The 24,680-nt window shown below is 43.8% G+C and overlaps 3 protein-coding genes and 1 long non-coding RNA gene across 8 annotated transcripts; 2 read left to right on the forward strand and 2 right to left on the reverse strand.

The window, feature by feature from the left end:
- The first annotated feature begins 319 nt into the window (after window positions 1–319).
- maf1b (MAF1 homolog, negative regulator of RNA polymerase III b) lies at window positions 320–6,341 on the forward strand. The gene is made up of 8 exons (XM_069159562.1): window positions 320–867; window positions 1,558–1,646; window positions 3,828–3,959; window positions 4,051–4,213; window positions 4,315–4,436; window positions 4,744–4,863; window positions 5,079–5,171; window positions 5,264–6,341. Exons 2-8 carry the CDS (start codon window positions 1,564–1,566, stop codon window positions 5,286–5,288), a joined length of 738 nt encoding a protein of 245 aa, XP_069015663.1. The 5' UTR covers window positions 320–867; window positions 1,558–1,563; the 3' UTR covers window positions 5,289–6,341.
- On the reverse strand, window positions 5,883–15,512 carry arl8 (ADP-ribosylation factor-like 8). The gene is made up of 6 exons (XM_069159563.1): window positions 15,429–15,512; window positions 12,665–12,725; window positions 12,413–12,560; window positions 10,719–10,802; window positions 10,398–10,549; window positions 5,883–8,156 (listed from the first exon to the last, which is right to left on the reverse strand). The coding sequence occupies exons 1-6, from the start codon at window positions 15,472–15,474 to the stop codon at window positions 8,108–8,110; spliced, it is 540 nt and encodes a 179-aa protein (XP_069015664.1). The 5' UTR covers window positions 15,475–15,512; the 3' UTR covers window positions 5,883–8,107.
- A 246-nt stretch (window positions 15,513–15,758) lies between these two features.
- nsun6 (NOP2/Sun RNA methyltransferase 6) lies at window positions 15,759–24,023 on the forward strand. Of its 5 annotated transcripts, none has more exons than XM_069159560.1 (12): window positions 15,759–15,842; window positions 16,982–17,102; window positions 17,635–17,790; window positions 17,868–17,965; window positions 18,417–18,523; window positions 18,610–18,763; window positions 19,506–19,587; window positions 19,703–19,822; window positions 20,527–20,671; window positions 20,750–20,895; window positions 22,553–22,678; window positions 22,785–24,023. In XM_069159560.1, exons 2-12 carry the CDS (start codon window positions 16,986–16,988, stop codon window positions 22,962–22,964), a joined length of 1,431 nt encoding a protein of 476 aa, XP_069015661.1. In that variant the 5' UTR covers window positions 15,759–15,842; window positions 16,982–16,985; the 3' UTR covers window positions 22,965–24,023. The 5 variants fall into 5 exon arrangements, with proteins under 5 accessions (XP_069015661.1, XP_069015659.1, XP_069015658.1 ...); XM_069159558.1 differs by having other exon boundaries at window positions 15,760–15,842; window positions 16,968–17,102; XM_069159557.1 differs by having other exon boundaries at window positions 15,828–16,648; window positions 16,968–17,102.
- LOC138204360 (uncharacterized) lies at window positions 18,746–22,848 on the reverse strand. The gene is made up of 3 exons (XR_011178793.1): window positions 22,761–22,848; window positions 19,669–19,866; window positions 18,746–19,581 (listed from the first exon to the last, which is right to left on the reverse strand). It is a non-coding gene; the product is annotated as an uncharacterized lncRNA (long non-coding RNA).
- Window positions 24,024–24,680: the final 657 nt, after the last annotated feature.

Raw genomic sequence — 24,680 nt, forward strand, 5'->3', positions numbered from 1 at the left:
AAATATGTGTTTATGTTAGATATTTTAAAAGTGTTGAGTGAATGTCTTGAGGCCCGGGGCCTGCGGTGGTGATCAGTGAACATTAGCATCTCAAATACAACAAACAAACAACAACAAAAAACCCGAATTTGCTGTTTTTGTTTGTGGTTTCTGATTTCACAGCTGTTGCTTGGGGACTGGGCAAATTTTAACCAATCACAGTTGCGACATGTAGTGACAGGCTCAGACAGCCAATCACGAGAGAACATACACAAAAGTGGGCGTGTACTTCAGCAGACGTATATAAATAAAAAGGGGCTTGGCTTCATCGTACAGTTGATTCCGTTGTTTTGACGAGAATAGATGCGTTGTTGAGGAAATCGACGATTCGCAGCCACTTTGAACCCATTTTGAACATATTGTCAGACTCAGCAGCTCGCTGTTGCTTTCCCGATCGAGTCGCTTAGAGCAAGGCGACTTGATCCAGCTACGTACAGATCGCGTTGTGAAACCAGGTCGAAAGGGATGCCGCTGCAGACAGACTCCGACGGACGCCAACAGTCTTTGGATTTAATCTCGTCGCATTTAATCGGGAAGAGCAGTTTTTCTATAAATTTAATAGGCCTCAGAATAACTCATTCTCGACCGAGTGCTTTTGAACGATGCTTAAGCTCGAGTGCGAATTAATAGCTCGGCTGTGAAGCGAAGGACGGTCAATTGACAGCGAAGCTAAAGCGCTAACTCGGCTAACGTTTCGCTGGTCAACAACAAAGCGCGGCTCGTTAATCTCCCGTTAACCAGCCGGTCCGAGAGAAGTCCTAACGGTACCGACGGCCGCTCCGCCTCTGGACCCGCTGTTTGCTGCCTGCGCGGAAAAATTAATACTCGGTAAGTGACTTTTTATTTATTTATTTATTTTATTTGTAACTACGTACTGAACCAGGAAGACGATTTGTCAACTTGGTTTGAGCGGAGTGGGGGAGGGGCGGTGGTTGGAGGAGGAAATTGTGTTTCGATCTGAAGATCGTCCTGAAGGGGGCGCTGCAGGCACCCGGTGGTCACGTGTGTTTATCTGCCCGTTATCACTCGTGTACCAGAAGCTTTTTTTTTTTAATCACACCTCGACGGAGTGAAACGCGTTTAAATGACGAGTACACGCGTTTAAATGACGAGTACACGCGTTTGAATGACAAGTACACGCGTTTAAATGACGAGGACACGCGTTTAAATGACACGCGTTTAAATGACGAGTACACGCGTTTAAATGACACGCGTTTAAATGACGAGTACACGCGTTTAAATGACAAGTACACGCGTTTAAATGACAAGTAAACGTGTTTAAATGACGAGTACACGCGTTTAAATGACAAGTAAACGTGTTTAAATGACGAGTACACGCGTTTAAATGACACGCGTTTAAATGACAAGTAAACGCGACCGTAGTGCGTTTTACAAAACCGTTTTACCTCCTTTATGGCCCAAATGTGGCAGTTTAACTAACGATATCTGTATGTTTGTGCTTTTTAAAAAAAAAAATATATATATATATATATTTATTTGTTTTTATTTTTATTACAGACAGCGATGAAACTGTTGGAAAACTCCAGTTTTGAAGCCCTCAGCTCCCGGGTGTGTGTGGAAACGGGAGAGTCTCGCATCCTCGGCAGGTAACGACTGACGATGCTCTTAATACTCACTGTTTACTTGTTTACTTGTTTACGAGAACACGTTCAGCTTCTGTAGAAACAACCTGATTTATCGGTCGGTTGATTCGAAAGGCCGATATTGGCCAATCACGGATATATTATTATTATTATTATTATTAAAAGGTGTGTATTGGCCAATAGGTGACGATATTAAAACTTTTCACAGAATTTAATCCAGACGAGATGCTTTCGGGTGATTTTAGTTATTCGTTTTGTTTGGGTTCTTGATATTCCCACGATGGTTGTTTTTGTCAGAATTTGTTTTTATTTCCTGGGTCGAATAATCACAATTCTACTTTTAAAAAAAATAAAATGCGAATCAGTTGGGGCGATAGGCCACACAGCTTGCTCAAATAACCAGGTGTTGAATGAAATGTCCAGGTGCGCTTCATTTAAAGAAAAAAAGCTCAAAAGAGCCCTTTTACCGCCCGGACGGGAAGGACATGAATGAAGCGCACCTGTGAGGGTGGTAAAGGGCTCTTCTGTGCTTTTGCTCCTTTCTACAACAAGCTACAGGGCTCCTTTACTTTTGCGCAGACATCTTTGAACAACCCCCCCCACCCCCCACGGAGGGGATGCGCTCCAAGGTGGCCTCTCCAGACGTGTTTGACAAACAGCTTTTACTGCCCGCGTTGCAGCAGAGCAGAAGTTCAGGCTCAACAGGAACATCGCTTTCAACTCGGAGTCTCTCGCGCAGTAGTAAAACCGCCGCAGTAGTTTGAAGCCATCAGGAGGAGACGAGGACAAGAGGGCACGAGAGGTGCGGCCCGTTCAGAGATCACGAAGGGGGGGGGGGGGCAGTAGAGCAAACCACCACCTCCTCCTCCTCCTCCTCCTGCGCGTTATGCAACATGATGATAACGGTTTACCGTAAGAAATTAGTGCGTTTGGGGTTACGCGAGGGCTCGTGGATACGGTGACCGTGCTGACGTAAAGGCCTGCTGGAGTTGCCCGGCCCGGCCCGGCCCGGTCCCGAGTGCAGGGGTTCGTAGTGTGGGTGGCCGAAACCGAGCTTCTGCGCTGCTCGTGACCTACAGAGACCACAGTGTCCTCTCACACCACTCGCTGCCTATTTTGGAGACTGTTGTGAAAGTGTGTTATTTGCACACACACGCGCGCGCGCACACACACACACACACACACACACACACACACACACACGCGCTGCCGGAGCTGCCAAGGCTGCTCGTGTTTAGGCTGCTTAGTGGATTAGTGCAGCAGGACGGAGCTGCAAACGTTCCCACCGCGCCTCCAGGAGGTTTCTGGTTTTTTTTTCTGCCGACGTGTCGAAATAAACTGACGTGAAACGGTTCTTATTTATTTATTTATTTGAACTTCATCTACGGAACGTGGCGAAGCGCTTGTTTAGATGGAACACCCCATCTAACTGGTGTTCTGTGTAAAGGGCATTTGTTTGGTGCTTAAAAAAACAACGGTGCGGGGCAGCGTCGTCTCGTCTCGAGTATCGCAACCTTTTTGAGCTCTTGCGTAACCCCCCCACCCCCACCCGTGTTGCCCGGGGGGGGCAAAATAAACAACCGCACACCAGCCCGCTCCACTCGCATATCTGCATCGGCAGCGTCTGACCCACAAACGTGAACGAGCACGCCGGGACCTCCCAGCAGGGGCTCGTCGGGCGGCTGTGCAGGTGCGACCTCCGGCGGGAAGACGAGACGCGAGAGCTCCTGTCAAACGGTGACGGCTTGTAGACGTTCTGCAAGTTCGAGTTTTACGCACGGTGACCTTTTGATTTACAGTTTCACAAATGTTAAGTGCCAGAGTTTTTGACTTCCAACTTCTCATTTTTGCATTTAAAATAAAAATAAAAAAACAAATTCATGGTTTTATTTTACAGGACAAACAGTTTGATTGTTGGTTGCAGCCGTGATACGTTTGTTTGAGTCGGATAGCGTGTTGTTGTTTTGTTTTTTTATTCCGAAGGAGGGAAGGGCTGCGACGCTTTAAATCCATTTTTTAAAACGCCCTGAAGTGGCCGTCTCGCGTTACGCGAGGGTACGTTTAAGCCCGACGGACCGTTAAATGGATTTGAAGTGATCCAGCCACCGTTTTTACGTCACTGTGGCGTTTCGACGCGTTCCGTGGAGCTCCTCACTCCAGCTGTCGCCTCCGTCTGCCCTGCAGGATCGAGAGCTACTCCTGCAAGATGGCAGGAGACGACAAACACATGTTCAAGCAGTTCTGCCAGGAGGGGGAGCCACACGTCCTGGAAGCCCTCTCTCCTCCTCAGTCCACCAGCGCCACCAGCCCTTCACAGTGAGTACTGCAGCCCAGTGGGAGTAAAGGATGGGCAATACCAGACAAGATTTTTTTTTTTTAATTTTGACCTCCGTGTTGGTCTGTGCAGGCTGGGGAAGAGCAGCGAGGACGGGGAAAACCCTCTGAGTGACAAGTGTTGCAGGAAGACTCTTTTCTACCTCATCACCACGCTCAACGAGTCCTTCAGGCCGGACTATGACTTCAGCGCGGCGCGAGCCCACGAGTTCAGCCGAGAGCCCAGCCTCAACTGGGTCAGTGTGCCGTTCCGCAGCCGAGTTTGAACTCTTGATAAGACTTCTTCTTTTTTGTTGTTGTTTTTTTTATTGATCATGTGGCTGCGGTTTCTCTCCAGGTGGCGAACGCAGTAAACAGCAGCTTGTTCTCTGCAGTCGGAGAAGAGTTCAACTCTCTGGGGCCCGAGCTGTGGAACGCCATCGACCAGGAGATCAACCTGCAGGGCTGCGACATTTACAGGTAGGCGTCGAGTCAAGTTTGTTGATATAGCAAATTTAAATAGAATAAAAGTTGACCCAAAAAAATGGAGTCAAAGCAATCGGACTTGAGATTTGGGCCTTTTTAAAGACAAAATAATTAATAACACTGAATTAAAACAATGTTAAGCCAAAACAACACAGAAGGATCTACATGAGCAGTAAATAAAACCCCCAAATAATATTATTACAGTTTTAAACTGGGCCTGATCTGAAAATACATGTTTTTAATTGGGATTTGAAAGCTGGTGATGAACTAAAAATAATGAAGCTTTCGTTTCCGTTCTCAGCTACAACCCTGATCTGGACTCGGACCCTTTTGGGGAAGAAGGGAGCCTGTGGTCCTTCAACTACTTCTTCTACAACAAGAAACTGAAGAGGATTGTATTCTTCACCTGTCGCTCCGTCAGGTCAGCAGCAGCAGCAACAGTACAGACTGTTGGGCATGTGATGAATATGCATTACTTAAATAGAGAAATATCATTTATTAACTCAAGTCATCTCATATCCTTAAATAAGCTCAGCTTATCATAAACATGTACAGATATTGGTAGTACACCCGCCGATAAGTTTCCAAATGACGACAGAAAGAGGTCCGATCACTTTTAAACGTTCTTACCTGCAGCGTCTTGAGTGGCTACGGCCGAGATTGTCTCGACAACGAGTTGGACATGGAGCTGGACGATGAAGAGGAGCTGGACGGCTTCACCGAGGACAGGTGCGACTTTTCTTTACCGTGTTAAAAATGCTGCTGGTTTTTAATCCCGCGAGGACTTTCCCCACTTACATCCGTTTTCTCGCTCCCCCCAGGTTCCCCAGAGCTCTGTGTGTGTAGATGTCGGACGCGCCTCGGCCAAAGAACATCCCGGCTTTTCTTCCTCCCCCTCCTTCGCTCCATCTCCCTCTTTTTGTTCATTTGTGGCGTCGCGCCGTCTCACCCCGAAGCCATCTTCGCCCGTTACGACTTAATGCATGTCGCGGTGAACTGCGTGCCGCGAGGCGGCGGACGTTTTGTGAGGACCTCTTCACGGTAACATCAAGCGCCTTCACGCATTCTCCGGTTTGATTTTCGACCCCGAGCAGCTCTCGCGCACGCCCACGTACACACACAGGCTTCCCCCACACCGGCCACGTTTCCAAAGAGACCACTTCACGGACGCTCGAGAAGGAGGAAGGTCTTTTGTCGTGGACGAGAAAGAAAAGACTGCAGTTTGGTTTCTTTCTCCATGATGATGTCAGCGTGAGGAGTTCAGATAACACCAGCATCGATGAAGACGGATAAGTTCCCAACCCTCCGCCCGGGACGGGCTGGATCCGATCACAGCGACCGGACCGACCGGACCGACCAGCCCGAGAGCTCATCTGTTCTCCCGTCGTTCGCTACTTTTTGCGTCGCCTTTCCACGTGCGACGGTGACGTTACCGAGAACTTCTTTTTTTTTTTTTTTTAAATCTAAAAGCGCTGCGTTTTGTCACTGAAGCTCGTCATCGACTCGTCACCGCGAACGCGGCCAAAGGAAAGCGCTCCAGCTTAGAAAACATATCGGACGTTCACCATTCTAGTTTCATTGTGTGTCGTCTGAATCCAGTGTTTGTTTTTTTTTGTTGTTTTTTTTTTTCCATCGATCCCAGTTCAGCCGCTCCCCCCCATTCCTAACAGTGTTTTTCTTCTTTGCTCATTACCTCAGTGCAAAAAGCTTCATTGAAAAGTGAATGTATAGTAGTTTAGAGGAAACCACGTGACCGAGAATCCTTTTTAGAAATTGAGAAGCTCCTCTTGACGTTCCTTACGAGTGAGTAGGACTTCTGTGTCTTTTATTGACTGCTCTGTGCTTTGTTTGATCAGCCGATTATATTGCAGATGTGAATAAACTGGTGTTCTGATCAGAGCGGCTTCGTTCTTGTCGTAAAATAATCGCTAAAATCTAGTAAGAAGACGATTTGGGGAAGTTTGGCCGCGAGGTTGAAAGTGTATTTTCAGTCTATCGCAAATGGACTGAAAAGGATGAAAGGGAACTTCAAAGTTCAAAACAAACCTTTATTGAAAACAAAACTGAAATACAGTACATGACCCAAGACTACACGTCACCAACACAGAATCGGATCGGTTCCCTTGCTTTGTGAGCTCAAGGTAAAAGCTGTAAACCTTAATGCTGAAAGAGTCTTCCTGGTGTGTGTGTGTGTGTGTGTGTGTATATATATATATATATATATATATATATATATATATATATAAAAGTGTGTAAGTAAAAAGAATTCGCCGCCACGACGACGAACAATACCCAGAGGCACCCCCGGACTAAGATGGACGCCAGGTTTTTAATCACCACTTTCGTTCAGACTCGATGAAACTCGCGCACCTCCTCCTCCTCCTCTTTTTTTTTTTTGGCCACTAAAGAACTTGTAAAAGTTTCAAAGTGACACGTGCATAGATCTGTTTGCAAGTTCAAAGAAATTGTTACACCAGGTTGAAGAGGACACAAATCACAGGCAGGCCGTCAAAGATTTTACCACATGCGGTCCTCCAGACGCCCAGAACAGCTCGGTTAAGGCTGAGGATCAAGTATTGTAACTATACGACGGCCAAAACGGGAATTAAAATCATTTTACCGCTACGAAACCCCCGAAGTCTAAGTGGTTGAAGAGTAACAACTTTCCATAGATGTGTGGCACCTGTTCGAGGGAAGCTTCTTCTGATCCCTTTGTGTAAAAAGTACAAAACGCTTAATGAGGAATATGGTTAAATGTTTACATGAGGATGCAGCGACTCGGTGGCCATCTGTTAGTATAAAACGGGTTTTTCTGATGTACACTGAAAAACAAGCCTATAAAGCGAGAGTAAAATTAAATTAAAAAAAAATCATAGTGTTTACATTTAAAATACCGTTAATAAAACCGCTTCGTACTTGCATTTGAAAACAACGCTGCAGGGTTCATTTCAGGGTGTTTTTCCCCAGAGGTTAAAAGAAGGTCAATTTAGCGCACCGGCGCTCTGAATCGTCGCCGTTCGGCTCGACAAGATAAAAGTTCCGGCTCGCGAGTATTAAAACAAAAATAGGATTTTGTACTTTACCACGTTTGAATTAATACGGCACCAGCGAGTTTTTGAGTGTGAGAAATACCACCGAGAGTGTAGCTTATGAAACTGAAAATATACGTAACAGATATCAATAGCTGTGCTGAGAATCAGAACATTATAGTGGAGCATTAATGTGCAGTGTGTAACAACTTAAATTTACAATACTGCTCGTAATCCCCTTCCCTCCCCCCCTCCCCATCAAAAAGTTTACCTGAACAAATACACAAAAAAAAAAAAAAATTAAAAAACAAAACAGCTGCACCGTGTATTTGGGCATCCACGCGGCGTTTATGGCAACCTCTGATATGATTAACGATATATGTATGTAATGTCAAGGATGAGTCCACCTCTGAAATCGTGTCCTTCTCCGGCTTCGCTCCATCGTCGGGCCTCTTCATGATTTCTGGTCTGATCGGGAGAAGCGCCGGCTCCGCGGGAGCAGCTCCTCCGCGGGAGGGTGTCGGGCGCTCCCGTGCGTCAAGAGTTCTCGTCGTTTGCAGGGATGAAAGGTAACGATAGGCCAATGAGGAGACGCTCGTTGCGCCGCCCGGGCGTTAGGTGGCAAGAGGGAGGCCGCTATCTGAGTCCGGCTCTGGAGGTCATCCACTCGAGGCCTTGGCACAGTCTGGAGAACGCAAAAGGTCAAGGTCAGAGGTGGACACGCGCGCGCTTCGGCGAAGACCTTCCAGCAACACGGAAGAGCGCCGTTTCACAATCCTGCCACGTGGAGTATAAAAAGCACGACGGGGGAAATCGGGCCTCCTGCGCTCGCAAACGCGTCGGGTTTATCTGCGTCCAACGTCACCTGGCAGATTTGGTAACATATCACTGCTTGCCGCAAAATATTCAAATACGTTTCAGTGCCTTCCACTGCAGGAAATATAAACCGGTTTTATATCGTTCAGACAACGGTGAACTACTTAAACTCAGCAGGAGCAGCGACATCTGGTGGTTTACAGAAGTCACTGCAGCTCCTCCGGGCGAGTTTCTACACCAAGTTTTAATCTCAAATGTGTTCAAAAGAACAACACCTATTTTTTTTTTTTTTTTTAATTAAGGCCAAAGTCCTATTCTTCTTCCTTAAGCTTCATCGTCTTTTTGGCGGCATTAAAATACTCAAAAACTCGTGAAACTTGGAACCAGGCGAAAATAGACGTATTGTAGTGGTTTGGTGAGTGAGCGTGACCAAACGGCTCACTAGCGCCCCCTACACTGCAGCCCCAGCACCTAGTTTCACCTACACACACTAAATTTGTTGGACATGTTTATCACACCGAGATGTACAAAAAAAAGTCTCTTGAAATCATGACCTCAATTGGCATATTTTGCTACAGTATGACTTTTTTTTTGGATCACTTTTTGGACGACGTGCTAAGACTAAAGTATGAAGAAAAAGTCATGTCATATGTCGTCCAAAATGTCCTTCTAAAGTTTGACTTTTTCTTCATCCAAAAAAAAAATCACAAAAAAGTCATACTACAGTAGGACGTTTGGGACGACATACTATGGTGTGACTTTTTCTTCATATTTTAGACAACATACTGTAGTCTTAAGTATTTTAAATATGTTTTGCTGAAAAAAAAACATCACACTATAGTATAACTTTTAGGCCAAATACATACGTTGGTTCCAGTTGGACTCGAACCCACGACCTTCCGACTGCGAGGCAGCAGCGTTTACCACTACCAATGTGCCCGTGTTAGTATATTCTAGTTTTTTTTCCTGTTTTATTTAACGACAGGCCACAGTATCACTGTTTTTGAAATATTTTGGATGAAAAATATTCAAGCTGCAGTCTGACTTTTTCTTCATATTTAAGACGACATACATGTAGTCTTAAGTATTTAAAAAAATTTTGGCCGAAAAAAATCATCATACTATATAGTATGACTTTTTTTGTGATTTTTTTTTTGGATGAAGAAAAACTCATAATATAGTTTGACGTTTGGGACAACATACTATGGTATGACTTTTTCTTCATATTTTAGACAATATACTACAGTATATTGTCTAAAATATGAAATATGAAGTACTTAAGTATTTTAAATTTTTTTTGACCAAAAAAACCCCCATCATACTATATAGTATCACTTTTTGGACGACACGCTATAGTACGATTTTTTTTTTTTTCAGATTTTGGACGACATACTACAGAATGACTTATTTTTTTGACCTATGCTCCCCGACGTGCAGCATGCGAGGGCTGTATATCACCGTTTAATCTATAATTCTCAGATGCGCTGCTGTAAATGCTGATAATATTGCTCAAAATGGTTTAAAAAGAAAAGGAAAAAAAGAAAAAAAAAGAAAAAGGTACGATATATTTCATAGAAATCAATTTTTCCAAAAATAAAGCGTTTACACAATTCTGATTATGTTAAAAACAATCGGGGCTCAGACCGTTGACGACTGAAAATTGTTTTTGCCGATACAAACTATGTCGTCTACCTCAAACATTCCTGTGGACAGTATGGAAACACTAAAACACAGCGGCTGCAAACTCGAGCACCTGACGCTTCATCAGTCACGCAGAACTCTTCGCTTGACACACAAATGAAACAGCAGCGGGGGGGAAAAAAAAAGCCGAGGCGCCGAGCTGTACTTAATACTACAATATATCGGAAAACAGTTCAAGCTGGAAGAAAACAGCAGCTTTTTTTTCTTTTTTTCTTTCAGAAAACAGTACGAATTGTTTTTCTTTCGTCGCTACTCTTTTCTAGCCTGAGAAACTTGAAAAGATCAATTAGAAACATCTGTATACCGGCTGCGGGTGTGTTTCGCAGCTGGGACCGAGGTGGGGGTCTAATCCTTAAATAATTACGTTTCTGCTCTTTGTCACCATGTATGTGCTGCAGACATGACTTACCCCTCGCCTGTGAGAGCGCAGCAGGACTGGATGTGCCAGGGGTGGTCTTTGATGGAGCTCAGGCTGAGGTATTTGGAGATCTCTGCTGCAGACATGCAGTCCTTCATATCCTGCTTATTGGCAAATATCAACACAGCTGCTTTCCGCAGGTCCTGAGGGAGACGGGAGGGAGAGAACAATAAAAGCGCCGCCCGGCTCCGCGTCGCCTTTTGAACCGCAGCCTCTAAACAATGGGGACGGGGGTCAGAAAGGGCCGAGCCGCGTCCGCTGCGAGCGCAGACTGGGTTTGTGTCCCCACGGCCACGACACGAAGAGTTTTACCTCGTGAGCCAGCATCCTGTAGAGCTCCTCTTTAGAGATGGCCAGCCTCTCTCTGTCTGTGCTGTCCACCACCAGAATGATGAACTGCGGAGCAGGAGGCAAAAAAAATAAATAAATAAAATAAATAATCCACACTGAGCGACCTCTTTTCAAAAACGCATTTGCGGCAATGAAAAGGCGACACAGCCGGTGGGCCCATCCGGACGGAGGGCCTCACAATGGGGCCCCGTTGAATGAGAAAGAGTGGCCCTGGATGACAAAAGACCAAAAAAAAAAGCCTGTTAACGTTTTACAGACGTGACAGACGCCATTTAAACCAGAGCGACGAGCCAAGAGGAAGAAGAAGGATCGAACACGTCGCCACGAGTTGTTCCAAGATGAGCCGGTTTACAACCAGCGAGTTGCCCGGCTGCAACTCCAGGACCGCCGGCGGTAAATCTACGGTGGTCCATTGGCCGTCAACTTCACAATTGTTTAATGCGAAGATGCTTTAACGTTATGATAGTTTAAACCCGTGAATAACGAAGCAAAAAAAAAAAAAAAAAAAAAGCCTCCATCTGCCACGTCGCCGCAACATGGCTGCAACAATATTGTTTGACTAATCTCACAAAGTGAGTCAACTAATCAATTCCAGAGGGCTGAAGGTCAGATTTACCTTCTCTGTTGATGTTTTCTGGATTAAAAGATTGATTATTTGTTCTTTAAAAAGTAAATAGTAAAAGATTCCAGCTGTTTTTTGTTTTTTTTTGTTCCGACAGTGGAAAATCTGAAGATATTAGATTTATTACAATAAAAAAAATACAAAAAAAATGCAGAAAGTCCCAACATTTGAGAAGGCGGACCACGTAAATATATGACATATCTACTCGACACTGACACATTACAATTAATGGCTCCGGAGAAGTGATCCGTTTCAATTACTTTTGTTACTCGACGAACTCGCCGAACCCAAAGACACCGAGTTAATAACATATTCAACAAAGAAAGAAAGCATCAAACCCCGACATCCGAGAAGCTGAACAAAGGCAGGTTGGACGTTTTTCCTTGAAAAATAACCACTTTAATTAAATAAACTTGTTGCAGATTAATTTTCCTGTCAGCTATGTTAGCTTTATATAATGTCAAAAATGTTCCATTAAGATAACTCCAGAGATGGAAAAATGTCTTCTAATTCCCAGAGGCCCAAAAAGACATTCTTAAATTTCTAGTTCTGTCTGATCATCAGTCAAAAAAAAAAGAAAAAGATAATTAGACATAGAAATGCAGAAAATAATCACAACTAAGAAGCTGGAACTAGTAAACACTTGGTATTTTTCATACTAAAATGACAGAAACAACAAATCAATCAGCGAAGCGTGTCAGCTGGAGCAGAGACGTGCGGGGGAACGAGAGGCGATCGATCGGCTTCAGTGTTTGTGGTCCGACTGGACAAACGTTAAACGTTAAACCTCCGCCGAGGGTCTCGTGTCACGCGCAGCGCTTCGGTTACGTCCGTGTGCTTCCGGAGTGAGCATCCGTTACAGATCTCCCAACACATCTGCCTCCGCTGACCCCAGCTTGGCTCTTCAGACGGAGCCCTTTGTGAACGGGCCCGACCTCCGACCTCTGACCTCTGACCCGGTCAAACACGCCAGCTGCTGGCGGACAGCGCTCGCCGCCGGACGACCCGAGAGAGTAGAAAGTGAGTTTCTCACCTCCGTGTTGGAGTAGTAGGTGTTCCAGGAGGACCGGAGGGACTCCTGTCCTCCGATGTCCCACATCAGGAAGTGGGTGTTCTTCACCACTATTTCCTCCACGTTGCTCCCGATGGTGGGAGACGTGTGGACCACCTCGTTCATCAGACTGAATGACAACAGAATCGTCGAGTGAGTGTTTGAAAGTCGAGAAAAAAAAAAGAGAGAAAGAAAAGAAAAGACGTCTAAGAAGGTTCAATAAAAAGGACTTACAACTGGTAGAGGATAGTGGTTTTCCCTGCGTTGTCTAGACCCACAATGATCACTTTGTGCTCTGCAAAACAAACACGGTCCGTTAACTGTGGGACTTTTATGATCTGCAGAAAAACACTCAAGAGGCATAAAAACACGCGTGAAGGAATTCTCTTCATTCAGTCGCTGTAAAAAAAAAAAACCCACTCCAACGAGTCCATACAAAGCATTCAATGTCAGCTCGTTTAAAAATCATAAAAGGCTCAACTTCCTTCCTTCCTCAACTGCGCCTGACCTCATTTCCCCCCCCCCCCCCCAAACGCGGCCACGACCGCAGTAACTTCTCGCCATTCATAAAAACCAGCGAGAAACACTGAAGGCGTTGAGGTCGAATCAGAGGTGACACGGACGTGCGAAAACATCCCAAGATGGTGTTTTGACTTGTCGGCCGCCGGGGAGGAAGGAAGCAAGTCTGGTCAGAGGACCCGCAGATCGGTCGCGTTCGACGAGCTGTTCTGGCCTTTAAAGGGATGTTGCACGTGTATCGCTTCCTTTAAAAGAGGAGCTCCCCTGTGATGATCCCGACAGCACAATTGCCCTACGAACCACAGCCATCGAATCCACACTTTAAAATCTCTAATAAAACACATAAATGTTCTTTACTTTTCCAAAAAGAGAAATGTGTTTCTTCATTTTTTTTTTTTTTTTTTAATCACCAATACACTGAAAATATTTCCTGTAAATTAGCCGCATGCACCATTTCCGACACCGACTCCTTGATATTAAAAGGTGCAGTAACGTACGACTTTTATGTGCGAGACATTCAAAAACTAAAATTATCCGCAGAATGTCAAAAAATAGCAGCTTTAATGTTTATCAAAGAAGTCTCTTTGTCTTGTGCACTGAAGTTAGCGTGAAAACCAGTGATGGCTGAAAACCTTGGCAAAATATATATACATATTTTTTTATTTATAAACAAGTTAACTTTGGCGTTTCTTTCCGCCGCTGGAGACGAGCTCAAACGTTTCTTCTCCTCTGGAGAGTAAACAGATGTTAAATGGGGATGTAGACAGTGAAATGTCAAGTCAGCTGTTTGTTACGAGGTTCAGCCAAAATAAATCATCTGTATGCGACTCAGTTCATCAGTTTAGTTTTGCTGTTTTCTTGCTGCTACGGCTTCGCTAAAATTAAAAGGTAAGCAAAGCTAACACGTAAACTACTAACATCTTTTTTTTTTTTTTTTTTTTTAAATCAATCATCTACTGGGTGTATAAAATGTAACTTTAGAATAATCAGTAGAAGAAAAAAAGCAAACTACGAACTTCCAGCAGGGGAGAAATACACAAGATTCAAACTCTGAGCCTCTTAAGTGTTAAAAAGTAGTTTTACAAGACAGGACTTAATTTTTTTTTTTTTACAACAAACTGCAGCATAAAAAAAAAAAAAAAGACACTAAGGAACATTTAAAGGAGAATTTTAAAACTGTAAGAATCAACACTTCTTGCTTGGTTAGTTCTTTTTCTAGTAATATAATTACACCGTGTTGATTACATGGATTTAGCAGCTGCTCTGTATCCAACCGTCTCACTCAGCCCACGCTGTGATGGTCTTTAGTGGGTGAAACTAGACACCGGGAACACTGTAATCCCGAATTAGGGACTGGGAGTCGGTTCTCTGTGACCCGCAGGACCGAAGGAGTCGAGACGGAAAGAAAGAAAAAAAAAAACGACTGAGAAAAACAATAATGACCACTGGAGGAGAACAGAAAATGCAAGCTATTTTTATCACTTTCAGAAACCTCTTTCATGTCTTTCAAAAACAAAACATGCACATATAGTAAGAAAACAACAAAATGTAGGTGGATACTTAATTAATACTTCACATCACTTTAACCCATCTTTAAACTCCTACTCTACTTTTCTTGCATTTACAATATCTTGTACAAAGTCGTTAAATTTGCATATTTTATTAGCATATTCTACTGATTATCTATTTTATTTACCAGGGTTTTCCCAGCTTTCTGGAGGGTTTAGGTTCTGCAAGTGGTGGGCAATTACCGGACTAAAAAACATTTTCCCATCATTTTGAACTGTTATCTTTACTGTATTTATCTGAAAATACACCGGCTGCTATGAAAATAACAAAAGTGTTATGATGGAAAACACTGATTATAGAGTATGATAGATATTTGTTATACTATAATCATTTGTAATACTCGTGTTTATATATTTCTCCCATCAATGTACTTATATTCTTTAAAGCCTTAAGTGGATTAAAACTGCATATTAAAAGACTATACTTCCCAAACTTTGCAGCGGATTAAAAAAAAAAAAAAGATCTGGAGCAACAGCTGACGGATGTGTTTTTAAAAAAAAAAAAAAAAAAAAATTTTTTTATCGTCTCCACGGAGAAATGCATCAGCGTGAGTGTTTACAGTAAACAAACTTTCCAGAGGGGTCCGGGAGGACTTACGTAACGCGACGTGTTGTCCTGCAAAGTGAGCTAAAGATGATGGGACAACTGGACGAAACGCGCTCGTGCCGGATCACGGCGACTTAAGGTAATCACGTGAGTTGATAAACAGATTACCGCGTGCAGTCGTTTAAAAGTGCACTTTAAAAAAAAAAAAAAAAAAAAAAAAAAAATGGTTTTCGTGGCTTCAGTTCAGTGCTGAAAGTCTCAAGAGATCGTTCTCACTTTCTTTTTTTTTTGTTTTTGTTTTTGTTTTTTGTTGTGTGTGCTGACGGGGCTAACAGCGCGAGGCGTCGCGAGCCGTAACACCCACCTTGGTTACAAAAGAAGCTCCACAGCTTGGCGAATATGAGGCCCATCGTTTCGGTTAATAACACCAAATGTCCGTCCGTGTCCGTCCCTCTCTCGTCGGTCGGTCGGTCGGGTAAGCGCGCGGCCACCGAGCTCCTCCTCCTCCTCCTCCGTCTCCGTCTCCTCCTCCGCGGACTGGCTGCGGCGAGCAAACACTAGCTGGATGGTGTCTCGTCCGCGGGACACCTCGGCGACGACTCCATAAGCGTAACGTCCAAAACGAGGAGGACAAAACCCGGATAACGGCGACGGACTCGATACCCCGACTGTCCGCGGTGTCCTCGGAGGACCGCGGCGAGTTGGAGAGCGGCACCGCGTCGACTCTGCTGGTTTGAACGGCGTCGCCTCCTCTTGCCCGCTCGCTGTTGTGCTTCGGGTGAGAGAGAAAAAAAAAAAACAACAAAAAAAAAACGTAACCTCGACTGTTAACTTAACTTCCGGTTACGTAATGACGTCGTGGCAGTTCGGTGGTGTTTTGTTGTTGTTGTTGTTGTTGTTGGTGGTGTTTTTTTTTTTTTTGGACACAGCATTTTGTTTTTTTACGTTTTTCAGAGAAATCCTAAAAGATGTTTGAATAAAAAAAAAATTTTATTAAAAAAAAAAATACAAAAAATAAAATGTTGTATTTATTAAATGTTGATAAATAAAAAAATAAAAAAATTAAATTAAATTTAAAAAAAAATGCAGCAAAAATAGTTCGTATTGTTCCTTAAAACCAGATCTCAAAGAATACTTTAGAAATGTCGTGTAGTTTGAGTGCGACTGAGTGAGAAAGTAATAGAAGTCCAGACAAAACTTGGCGATTAAACCTTTTATTCACCATCCAGTTTTTCAAGCGTCTTTAGAAACACGGTAAATGTGCTGTTAAAGATGCTCAGCAATTATCAGCAAAATCTACATTGAACAAATAATGATTTCACATATAAAACAATCCGCTTAATCAGAATACTATTTTTTTTACGTTTATTTTTCTGTCGTAGATTTACATCTTTCTTCACAGACTGAAGGGAGAACTGCAAACAGTGCCAACTCGACGCTATTGTTTGCGCCCAACGCAAATTATAGCCTAAAAGGGAAAAAAATAAATAAATAAAGTCAACTCGTATCACGTGATTAAGCTAGTGACGTATACGGAAGTGGGAGCGCTGCGAGCAGCCCGGATTCATGCCTGTAACAAACCGCGTGAGTATCCGAAGAGAACTTCAAGGATTATTTTTTTTTTTTACATTGAAATCACTCCTAAAACGGAGGATTAACTTGACGGCCCACTTATTAAAATGTACTGAAGCAGCGGAAGACTATTCTGTATCACCATTCATGATTTGTAAAATTGAATTATAACGCGTATCAAATCGGCGATTAATTGTCACGGAAATGATCGATAATAATGACTTTATTGGGGTTTTGTTGTTGTTCATTTTATGCCACTGTTATAGTTAAATAAATTAGATTTTTTTTTTTTTTTTTTTTTTAAAGTGATATTTCTGTTCGTTTCATTCAGTTGTTTTTATATAGATGAATGGAGTATTTTGAAAGGCCTCAGACTGAGAAAACAGAAGAAATGTCCATTTTTCCAAGAATTTCTCTGAAGCCTGAAGTGACCGAACATCTAAAGAGCATCTTCTTGAACAAGGAGGTAAGGACATATTTGTGGCTCCTGGAAGCTCTCTCATGAAGAATCACAGTCCCGCTGAATAATATGTGACTTTCCACCAAAAATATTAAAATCATGTTCTTTAATCTTTTTTAATTATATTTTCTGAAGATGTTATCGCCCCACGGAAGAGTCTGAAAACCCGTTCAGAGCCATGAAACTGACACATTTGACAAGCCAACATCTAAGATGTCGAAGAATGATCCAAAAAAAACATAGTTTATGTGTAATTAGAGAAAGTAAACTCCCCTTCACGAAGTTAAAATACGAATATGTCCAAAAAGGTCCTCAGCACTTTTACCGACTAAATATATTAACAAAGCCCTTTTTTTTTTTTTTTAAGTAAGATTTCTAAAAGTTTATCGCTCTTTTCACGTCTACTTTTTTTTTCTTTATTACGGAGCATTTTATTAGCAGTCTGGACAAAAACATCCACCGACATCCTTCCTTACAGTCCTGGTGGCACTAAAGCTTCCTTAACCACTGACACCTTTCCTGCCCGTGATGCGTTCAGGTGTTAGCAGCTGTGGGTCATCAGGAGGCGGAGAGTCGCTTCCAGAAGCTGCTGGCATGTCTGTCTCACCCGCCGTCGTACACCTGCGTACGAGCCAGCGCTCACCTCGCGCCGCTGGAGGAGATCAGACTCCAGCTGAGAGACGAGCTGACCAAGGTGAGTCTTTGTCCTGCGGCGGGAATTATTTTTTACTGTTCCACTCTCACTCAGTGTTGTTGTTGTTGTTGCCGTAGCAGCAGATGTGCAGCTCGTCAGCAGAGGAGGGCTCAGTTCGGATCCTTCCACACCCGCGAATCCCAGATGTGCTGCTTCTTCCTGTCGACGGCCCGAGGTACGTGAGGAATGCTGGAATGACGTCGGGCCGGTGTGAAAGCGCTCGTCGCATCGGTCCGACCGCTCGGCTCGTGTTTTCCTCGGGGGGCCAAACGCCACGTGGAGCTGAAAGGAATGACTACAGACCTCTGAATATTACAGTTCGTGGACCGTACATTTGTGCCTGTTTCAAAGCGCACTGGGTTGTTTTTACTATTTAGGTGTATATATTCATTTCTATGCTGTATATATGTCGATTTATGTTTTATATGTCTGTTTATGTCTGTCTGGGGTTTTTAGTTTTTTTTTAGTTCTGTTTTCGGTATTTAAATGGAGAAACACAACACTCCATATATACCCGCCATGAGGACAGGATTTAAAAAAAAAAAAAAAAAAGGAGTCGTGAGTAATTGTGCCATCACAGCGCGAAGGAGGTGTTCAACTTCCTCCCTCCTGTGTTTTGTTTCCAGACCTGTGAAGCAGCTCAGTTCGGAGGTGCTGGTGGGAGCTCAGTGCGGCAGCGCTGTCCTGAGAGGCGCTCACGTCTTCGCCCCGGGGATCGTCGCCAGCCCCAAGTGTAAGACTCCACGACGCGCAGCGCTGAGAAACGGGTCCGAGCGCCGGACGTTAAAAGAGCGCTCTGGTTCTGGTTCTGGTTCTCAGGCATGAAGGCGGGCGACGCGGTGTCCGTCTTCTCCGACCTGGAGGGCAGGTGCACCCGCGGAGCCACGAGCTTCCGGGGCAAGAAGGTGTTTGTGGGAAACGGAGTCGCTGAAATGGATCGCTCCAGCCTCTTCTGCGCCGATAAACCTGCCAGGTGGGTCGGACTCGGCCCGTCACCACTATTGCACGATTTCTTGATCGCCGGTATTCGAGATGGCTGCGATTATTTTTTGCATAATCGTTAAAATAGTTTTTCGTCGACCCGTATAAGAACGACTGGTTGAAACTATTAGTTTGTGCCACATTTTCGTCACTATTTCCACGAGTGGAGAATTGTTTATTTTGATTATTGGTTCGTGTCATCGTCAGTAATTTCTTTGCGTACTCCCAGTAAGGCTTTCTATAATAACGTTGTTATTTATGTCATATCTGCCATTTGTTTACGAAGCCTGAAACAAAGAGATTGTTTTTTTACTCATATAATTCAATGTTCAATGCAAAAAAAAAAAAAAAAAGTTTTTCTTCATCATAAATTGTGCTATTGAACTGTGATTAGGCTTATATGTTAAAAGTGGCTTAAAATGAATGAAAAAAAGGGCAATTGAATCGTGAATGGCAATTATTTGGTTCTTTTTAAACAAATGTATGACTCTGCAGAGTCTAATAGTCCCGGTTGGTTTCACTGTAATACGAGAAGGATGTTATCGTAAGGAAAACCATTAAAAAGCTAATCAAGATCTTCGATCTGTGACACAAAATGCGTACTCCTGACGCTCTCGTGGGGGATCAATGCGCACAAATAAAGTCAAGGCACCCTGAAAGGTTATTCAAAGTGTTCACGTCACGCCGCAGTCTTCCTCAGGCTCAAAACAGTGACGGTGCCCTTGTGGTTTCAGAGGCGTAGGAGTTCGGATGGTGGAGCCGCTCTACCGGAGTCCTTGCTTCGATGGCGTTCTGCCCAGCCTGGCGTTCCTGCAGGTATTTTCAGTTACAGTCTGTCAGAGATGAACTGATGACCCGATAAAACTTTTATGAAATGGACCTTCAGTCTCTTATTACCTGTACGTAATCGCCACACGTCACTGTCGTGCAGAACCTCCCCTCGGTGGTTGTGGGTCACGTGCTCGGGCCTCGTCCTGGAGAACGAATCCTGGACATGTGCGCCGCACCCGGAGGGAAGACCTGCCACATCGCTGCGCTCATGCGGGATCAGGTACCGCTTCGCTTCTCCAAGTCGCCGTCATCTGAGAATCCGGGCTACAAAATACACACGTTTACCACTTAAGTCTGCAGATTTCACCGATTATTATTATTATTATTTTTTTTTTTACAAATTTATAAAAGGTGTTCAGTAGAAAAATCATAATTCAAATCATAAATCGCATCCCTCAAGTTTCTTTCTGTTCCTGAGCTTGTCAATGAAATTTTCTATCTATTCACTCAAGTCGAGTCTCTCCTGATTGAAATATCATAATATAAATCATAAGATAAGGTCCATCTGCCAGTTTGTCGTTCAGGGCCTATTTTCTACTTTTCTATTTATTTTTCTGCTTTTTAAGGGAAATAAATTTGCCAAAGTAGTTAAAAAAAATTTCAATGGTTTTTGCTGCAAAATAAAAAAAAAATATATATATTTTTTTTTTAAATCTGCATTTTAGTGCTGCGACGCTGATATTCTTTCTCTCTTTTTTTTTTTTTTTTTTTTTACAAGTTGATTTAAATTAAAACGTGAAAGTATTCAAACGTACACTTTGGGGATAATCGCTCTGTACTTCTACATGAGTAAGATCTCAAATGCAGGACTTGTTCTAGATTATTTTTACATTGTTATATTAGTACTTTTATTCACATGGATGCTTTGACTATTTCTCCTCCTGATGCTTCTCGTTAATGTGTCTTCCTGTGTCTCTCTCGCAGGGAGAGGTTGTGGCCTTGGACCGGATCAGAAACAAGATCGACCGCATTCGTCAAAATGCACAAATGTTGCATTTGAACAGTATCAAAGCTTTTTGCTTCAACAGCACTCAGGCTGTGAGCAGCGACCCCGCGGAGGAAACTGAAGGTACGGTGCAGAGTTACTGCAGCTTTTTGACTCCTGTCCGTGACACGGTAAACAGCTCTGCTCCTGCACATCCCCCAGGACCTCCCTTCCCGCCCGAGAGCTTCGACCGGGTCCTGCTGGACGCCCCCTGCAGCGGCCTCGGACAGAGACCCAACATGGGCACCACCTGGAGCCTCAAGGAGATCTGCTCCTACCAGCCGCTGCAGCGCAAGTTATTTCAAGCTGTAGGTTTTATTTCGCACGCAAACGACCTTTCACTTTCTCTGTGTTTCTTCTGCTGCCACCAGGTCCACATGGTTTGTCCCATCACATTGACAGTATCTCATTTTGGCCTGTAGGTGGCAGCATTGCATCGCTATTAGACTGCAGTGGGACGCGGTTCCCGTCTTAAAGGGAAAATCCACCTCAAAATGAATTTTACAGAAGTTATTCCTCTCCTATTTAACGACATGTCGCCTCGTAACTGCGACTGAAAGAAACTCTTAATTTAAATTTTACTGATTGACATGATGAGACCTGAACGTTTTCAATGACGTAGCACAGATACGATTTGCAGCTCTCAAGACAAAAGTGTAAACAGAAAAAATGTCTTATTGCGACTGTTTTAGAGTTTCACAGTGAGAGAAGCTGCTCTGGGAAATGTATCTGCAGGACATTTGCAGTCATAGTTTCTCAAATTTTTCTCGCAAAATGAAATGTTTTTAGGGTGGATTTTTGCTTTTTGCTTTATGTATGGCTGATAAGAGTCCAATGCAGAGGACATCAATTTTCTGTGACATGTAGCGGTCCATCAGTGTCCACCAGCGTCTCCTCAAGGTTACTCAGCATGCCGGCTGAAGAAAGACAGCTTTTTGGAAGATATACGTTCAAGTGCTCGTATAAGTAAATGTTGACAGACTTTTGAACTATGTGACAAGTGAGAGTGAAAGCTTTGATAACACTGACACGTCATGTTTTATGACAAACTTCTTAAAAGACAGTTTTTTTTTGTTTTGTTTTTTTTACATATTCAGCAGTGAAGGAGCAACGTGATCAATTATTTATAGAGGAGGTTCTGGTCAGCTGATGAATTTAAGTCCAATATTCACTCTCTTCAAGCTCTGGTTTTGGTCTCCAGGGGGCGCTATCTGACTACTTGGCTGCTAAACGTTCACATTAGTCGCTAACTTTGATTGCGCTCTGTAGTTGTGCGTTGCCTCGATGGATGTATTCAGAAGGATAATATGTCGCCTCCACACGGGCTTAATGCAAAATTTTCCCTGTGGTCACTCGCGGTATTGCAATGAAAAAGTCTGAATCATGTTGACACTGCAAACAAAGTCGGTTTGTACTTTTTCTTTCCTGAATTTTTAATCCATAGATGTTTAATTTTTGTGGGGAAAAAAAACCACCGCCTAGAAAAGTGTGTTTTATTTTCACAACATTATACCGATGTAAAGTCTATGGGCGGAGCCTGGCCGTGTGGGCGGGGCCAGAGGGGGAAACACTAATATGGGGTGTTTTTCCCACAATGGCCACAAGAGGCAACAATGAGCCCAATTCCACACTAAAAATCTACACGTGGCACACGTGAAATTTACATTTCATCTAAAGAGTTTACAAACAACATTTTTCTGCCAGCTGCTTTTTTTTTTTTTTTTTTTTTATAAATGTCGATCCTGAACGGTGGGTTTTCTAGATCTCGGCCAATAAGCAAAAAAAAAAAAAACCCCAAAAAGAGCTGAAAGTCACTGTAAAGTTTTCTAAAGTAGAGGAAAAGCATCACCACAAACAGCCTCTTTAACACAGTCACGTAGTGTCACCGTACTTAACGTTGCTTAAATTATACGGTACTGCTGCTTTAATAAAAACTTGCAACTGCATTCATCCGTGTTGCCGCAGGCTGTGCGGTTGTTGAAGAAAGGCGGCGTTTTGGTGTACAGCACCTGCACAGTGACTCTCGCCGAGAACGAGGAGCAGGTGGCCTGGGCCCTCGACACCTTCCCCCGCCTCACGCTTCAGCCGCAGGTAAAGCACTTCAGCCGCGTGGACAGACTCCCCCCCCCCAAAAAAAAAACCCAACAACACACACGTCACATAACATACTCACGCTCTCCTCTTCTCTCGTCCTCAGGAGCCTCACATCGGCGCAGAAGGCATGCCGGGAGCCGGCCTGTCGCCCGAGCGGCTGCGCCTCCTCCAGAGGTTCAGTCCCGAGCTGAGCTGGGAGCAGGCGGAAACCACGGCGCCCCTCTCCTGCAGGGCCGACGGCGACACCATCGGCTTTTTTATTGCCAAGTTCCTGAAAACCTGACCGGAGGGCATGTTTTCCTCACACGGACCTCGAATGAGACCCCGCAAGACGGGAACAATGGTGTTTATATTCCCGACACTCTGTGTGCTTTGACGGGGGCCGGTGTTGACAGAGAGCTCGCTGCGCTGTTTACAGCATCTGCCTCTTAACAGCTGCTCTCCGAAACTGCGGCCCATATACGGAGAAGCTTTACAAACACGGAGGGCAGGAGAGGCTGAAGGGGAGGGGAGGAGGGAGGGGACACGTGGGGATGGAGACTGAATGAGCACTGGCAAATGCAGCAGTGCAAGTGTCGCCATAACAACAGTGACGACACAGCTGCCATGGAGACAGTGGATTCGCTGGATCTGGGAGCGTAGATCAGGAAGCAGCGTGCAGAAAGAGGTCATGGGAGGTATTAACAATTTAGTGTCTTCAGTAGGAGACGACTGGGACGTCTAATTAGTACTTCTGCTGCCTGCAAGCTGGTCTCCGTCTGAATCGGTGCTCGCGCCAGGAGGAAGTCAAAGAGTTTTTCAAAATAAGAGTCCATCCAAAGGAAGCTTTTGATCGCGTCTGTCAGATATGAATCAACTGCACATTGTTGACTGTATACAAATTCCTTTCAGTTTAAGTCCTTTTTCTTTAGCATTTATAAACGCTTTATAAATATTTAATACTTTATAACACACCATAACGCTTTTATAAGCAGATATGGGAACGTTTCTGAATGAAGTTATTATTGCAAAGTATTTGTCAACAATTATAACTGATTCTAAGATGAAGTATTTTATCATTTTAACTGTGTTTTACGATATTTTGTCATCTGATTTATTATCTGTTTACACAAAGAGCTGCAACGATTAAGCGAATTATCAATTGATCAAAATAATCAATCTGAAACCATTTTGAAGTTGGAGCATTTCAGGTCTTATGCGACATTATTTTTTAAGTATTTTAGAGTTTGGACAACCGGTGGGACAAAACAAAGACGTTTAAAGCCTTCAGATGTTTTCACAAACCAAACGATTAGTGTAAACAGTCCCGGGAGATGTAATTAAACCCTTATTTCTGCTCACAGTACGGCTACATCACATTTTTTTATCATGCATTAATTACATGATCATGTGCTGCTTAGGAACGCTAAATCTGGGGACTTGAATCAAAGTGTCACCACTGATTTATTCGGTGCAAATTGAACTGCGTGTTCACCGGATCTGCACACGGAGCGTAATTCATAGACGGTCTCTGCAGTGCACAAACATCTGGCCCGTTCTCCTGTCACGCAGCGTTTCGAGGACCTTCGCCGTGACCTCGGCTCAATCTCTCCCCCTCTCCCTGGGAATACCACCAGGCTGTTATTGGTCCAACGCACGCATCTGTCTGCATCCGTGCATTTTTCTTTCTTTCTTTTTTTTTTTTTTGTTACTGTATGTCGGGGCAGAGAGCTGATTAAAATGGCTTCTCGACTCGCTGTAGCACTTGGAAGATTTTAAAATGCGGAGATCAAATCGGCCTGCTCGTCTGTTTTGAAAGCAGCCGCGTGCGGAGAAGCGGCTTCCCATTTCGGATGCATCCCCTCAGCATCGTCGTTCATGTAGGGGTTGCCATGACGACTCAGGCCGGTGAGTCTACCTCCAATTTTTTTTTTTTTTTTTTTTTTTTAAGAGTTTCAGATGACTATTTATAGACACCGCTTCCCTCCTCTGTCTGGGTCCCTCTGACAAAGCACACATC

The sequence above is a fragment of the Embiotoca jacksoni genome, unplaced genomic scaffold (assembly GCF_022577435.1).
Source record: "Embiotoca jacksoni isolate LCO1_2020_lvr unplaced genomic scaffold, fEmbJac1.0.p SCAF_25, whole genome shotgun sequence".
NCBI classification, from domain to species: domain Eukaryota; kingdom Metazoa; phylum Chordata; class Actinopteri; family Embiotocidae; genus Embiotoca; species Embiotoca jacksoni.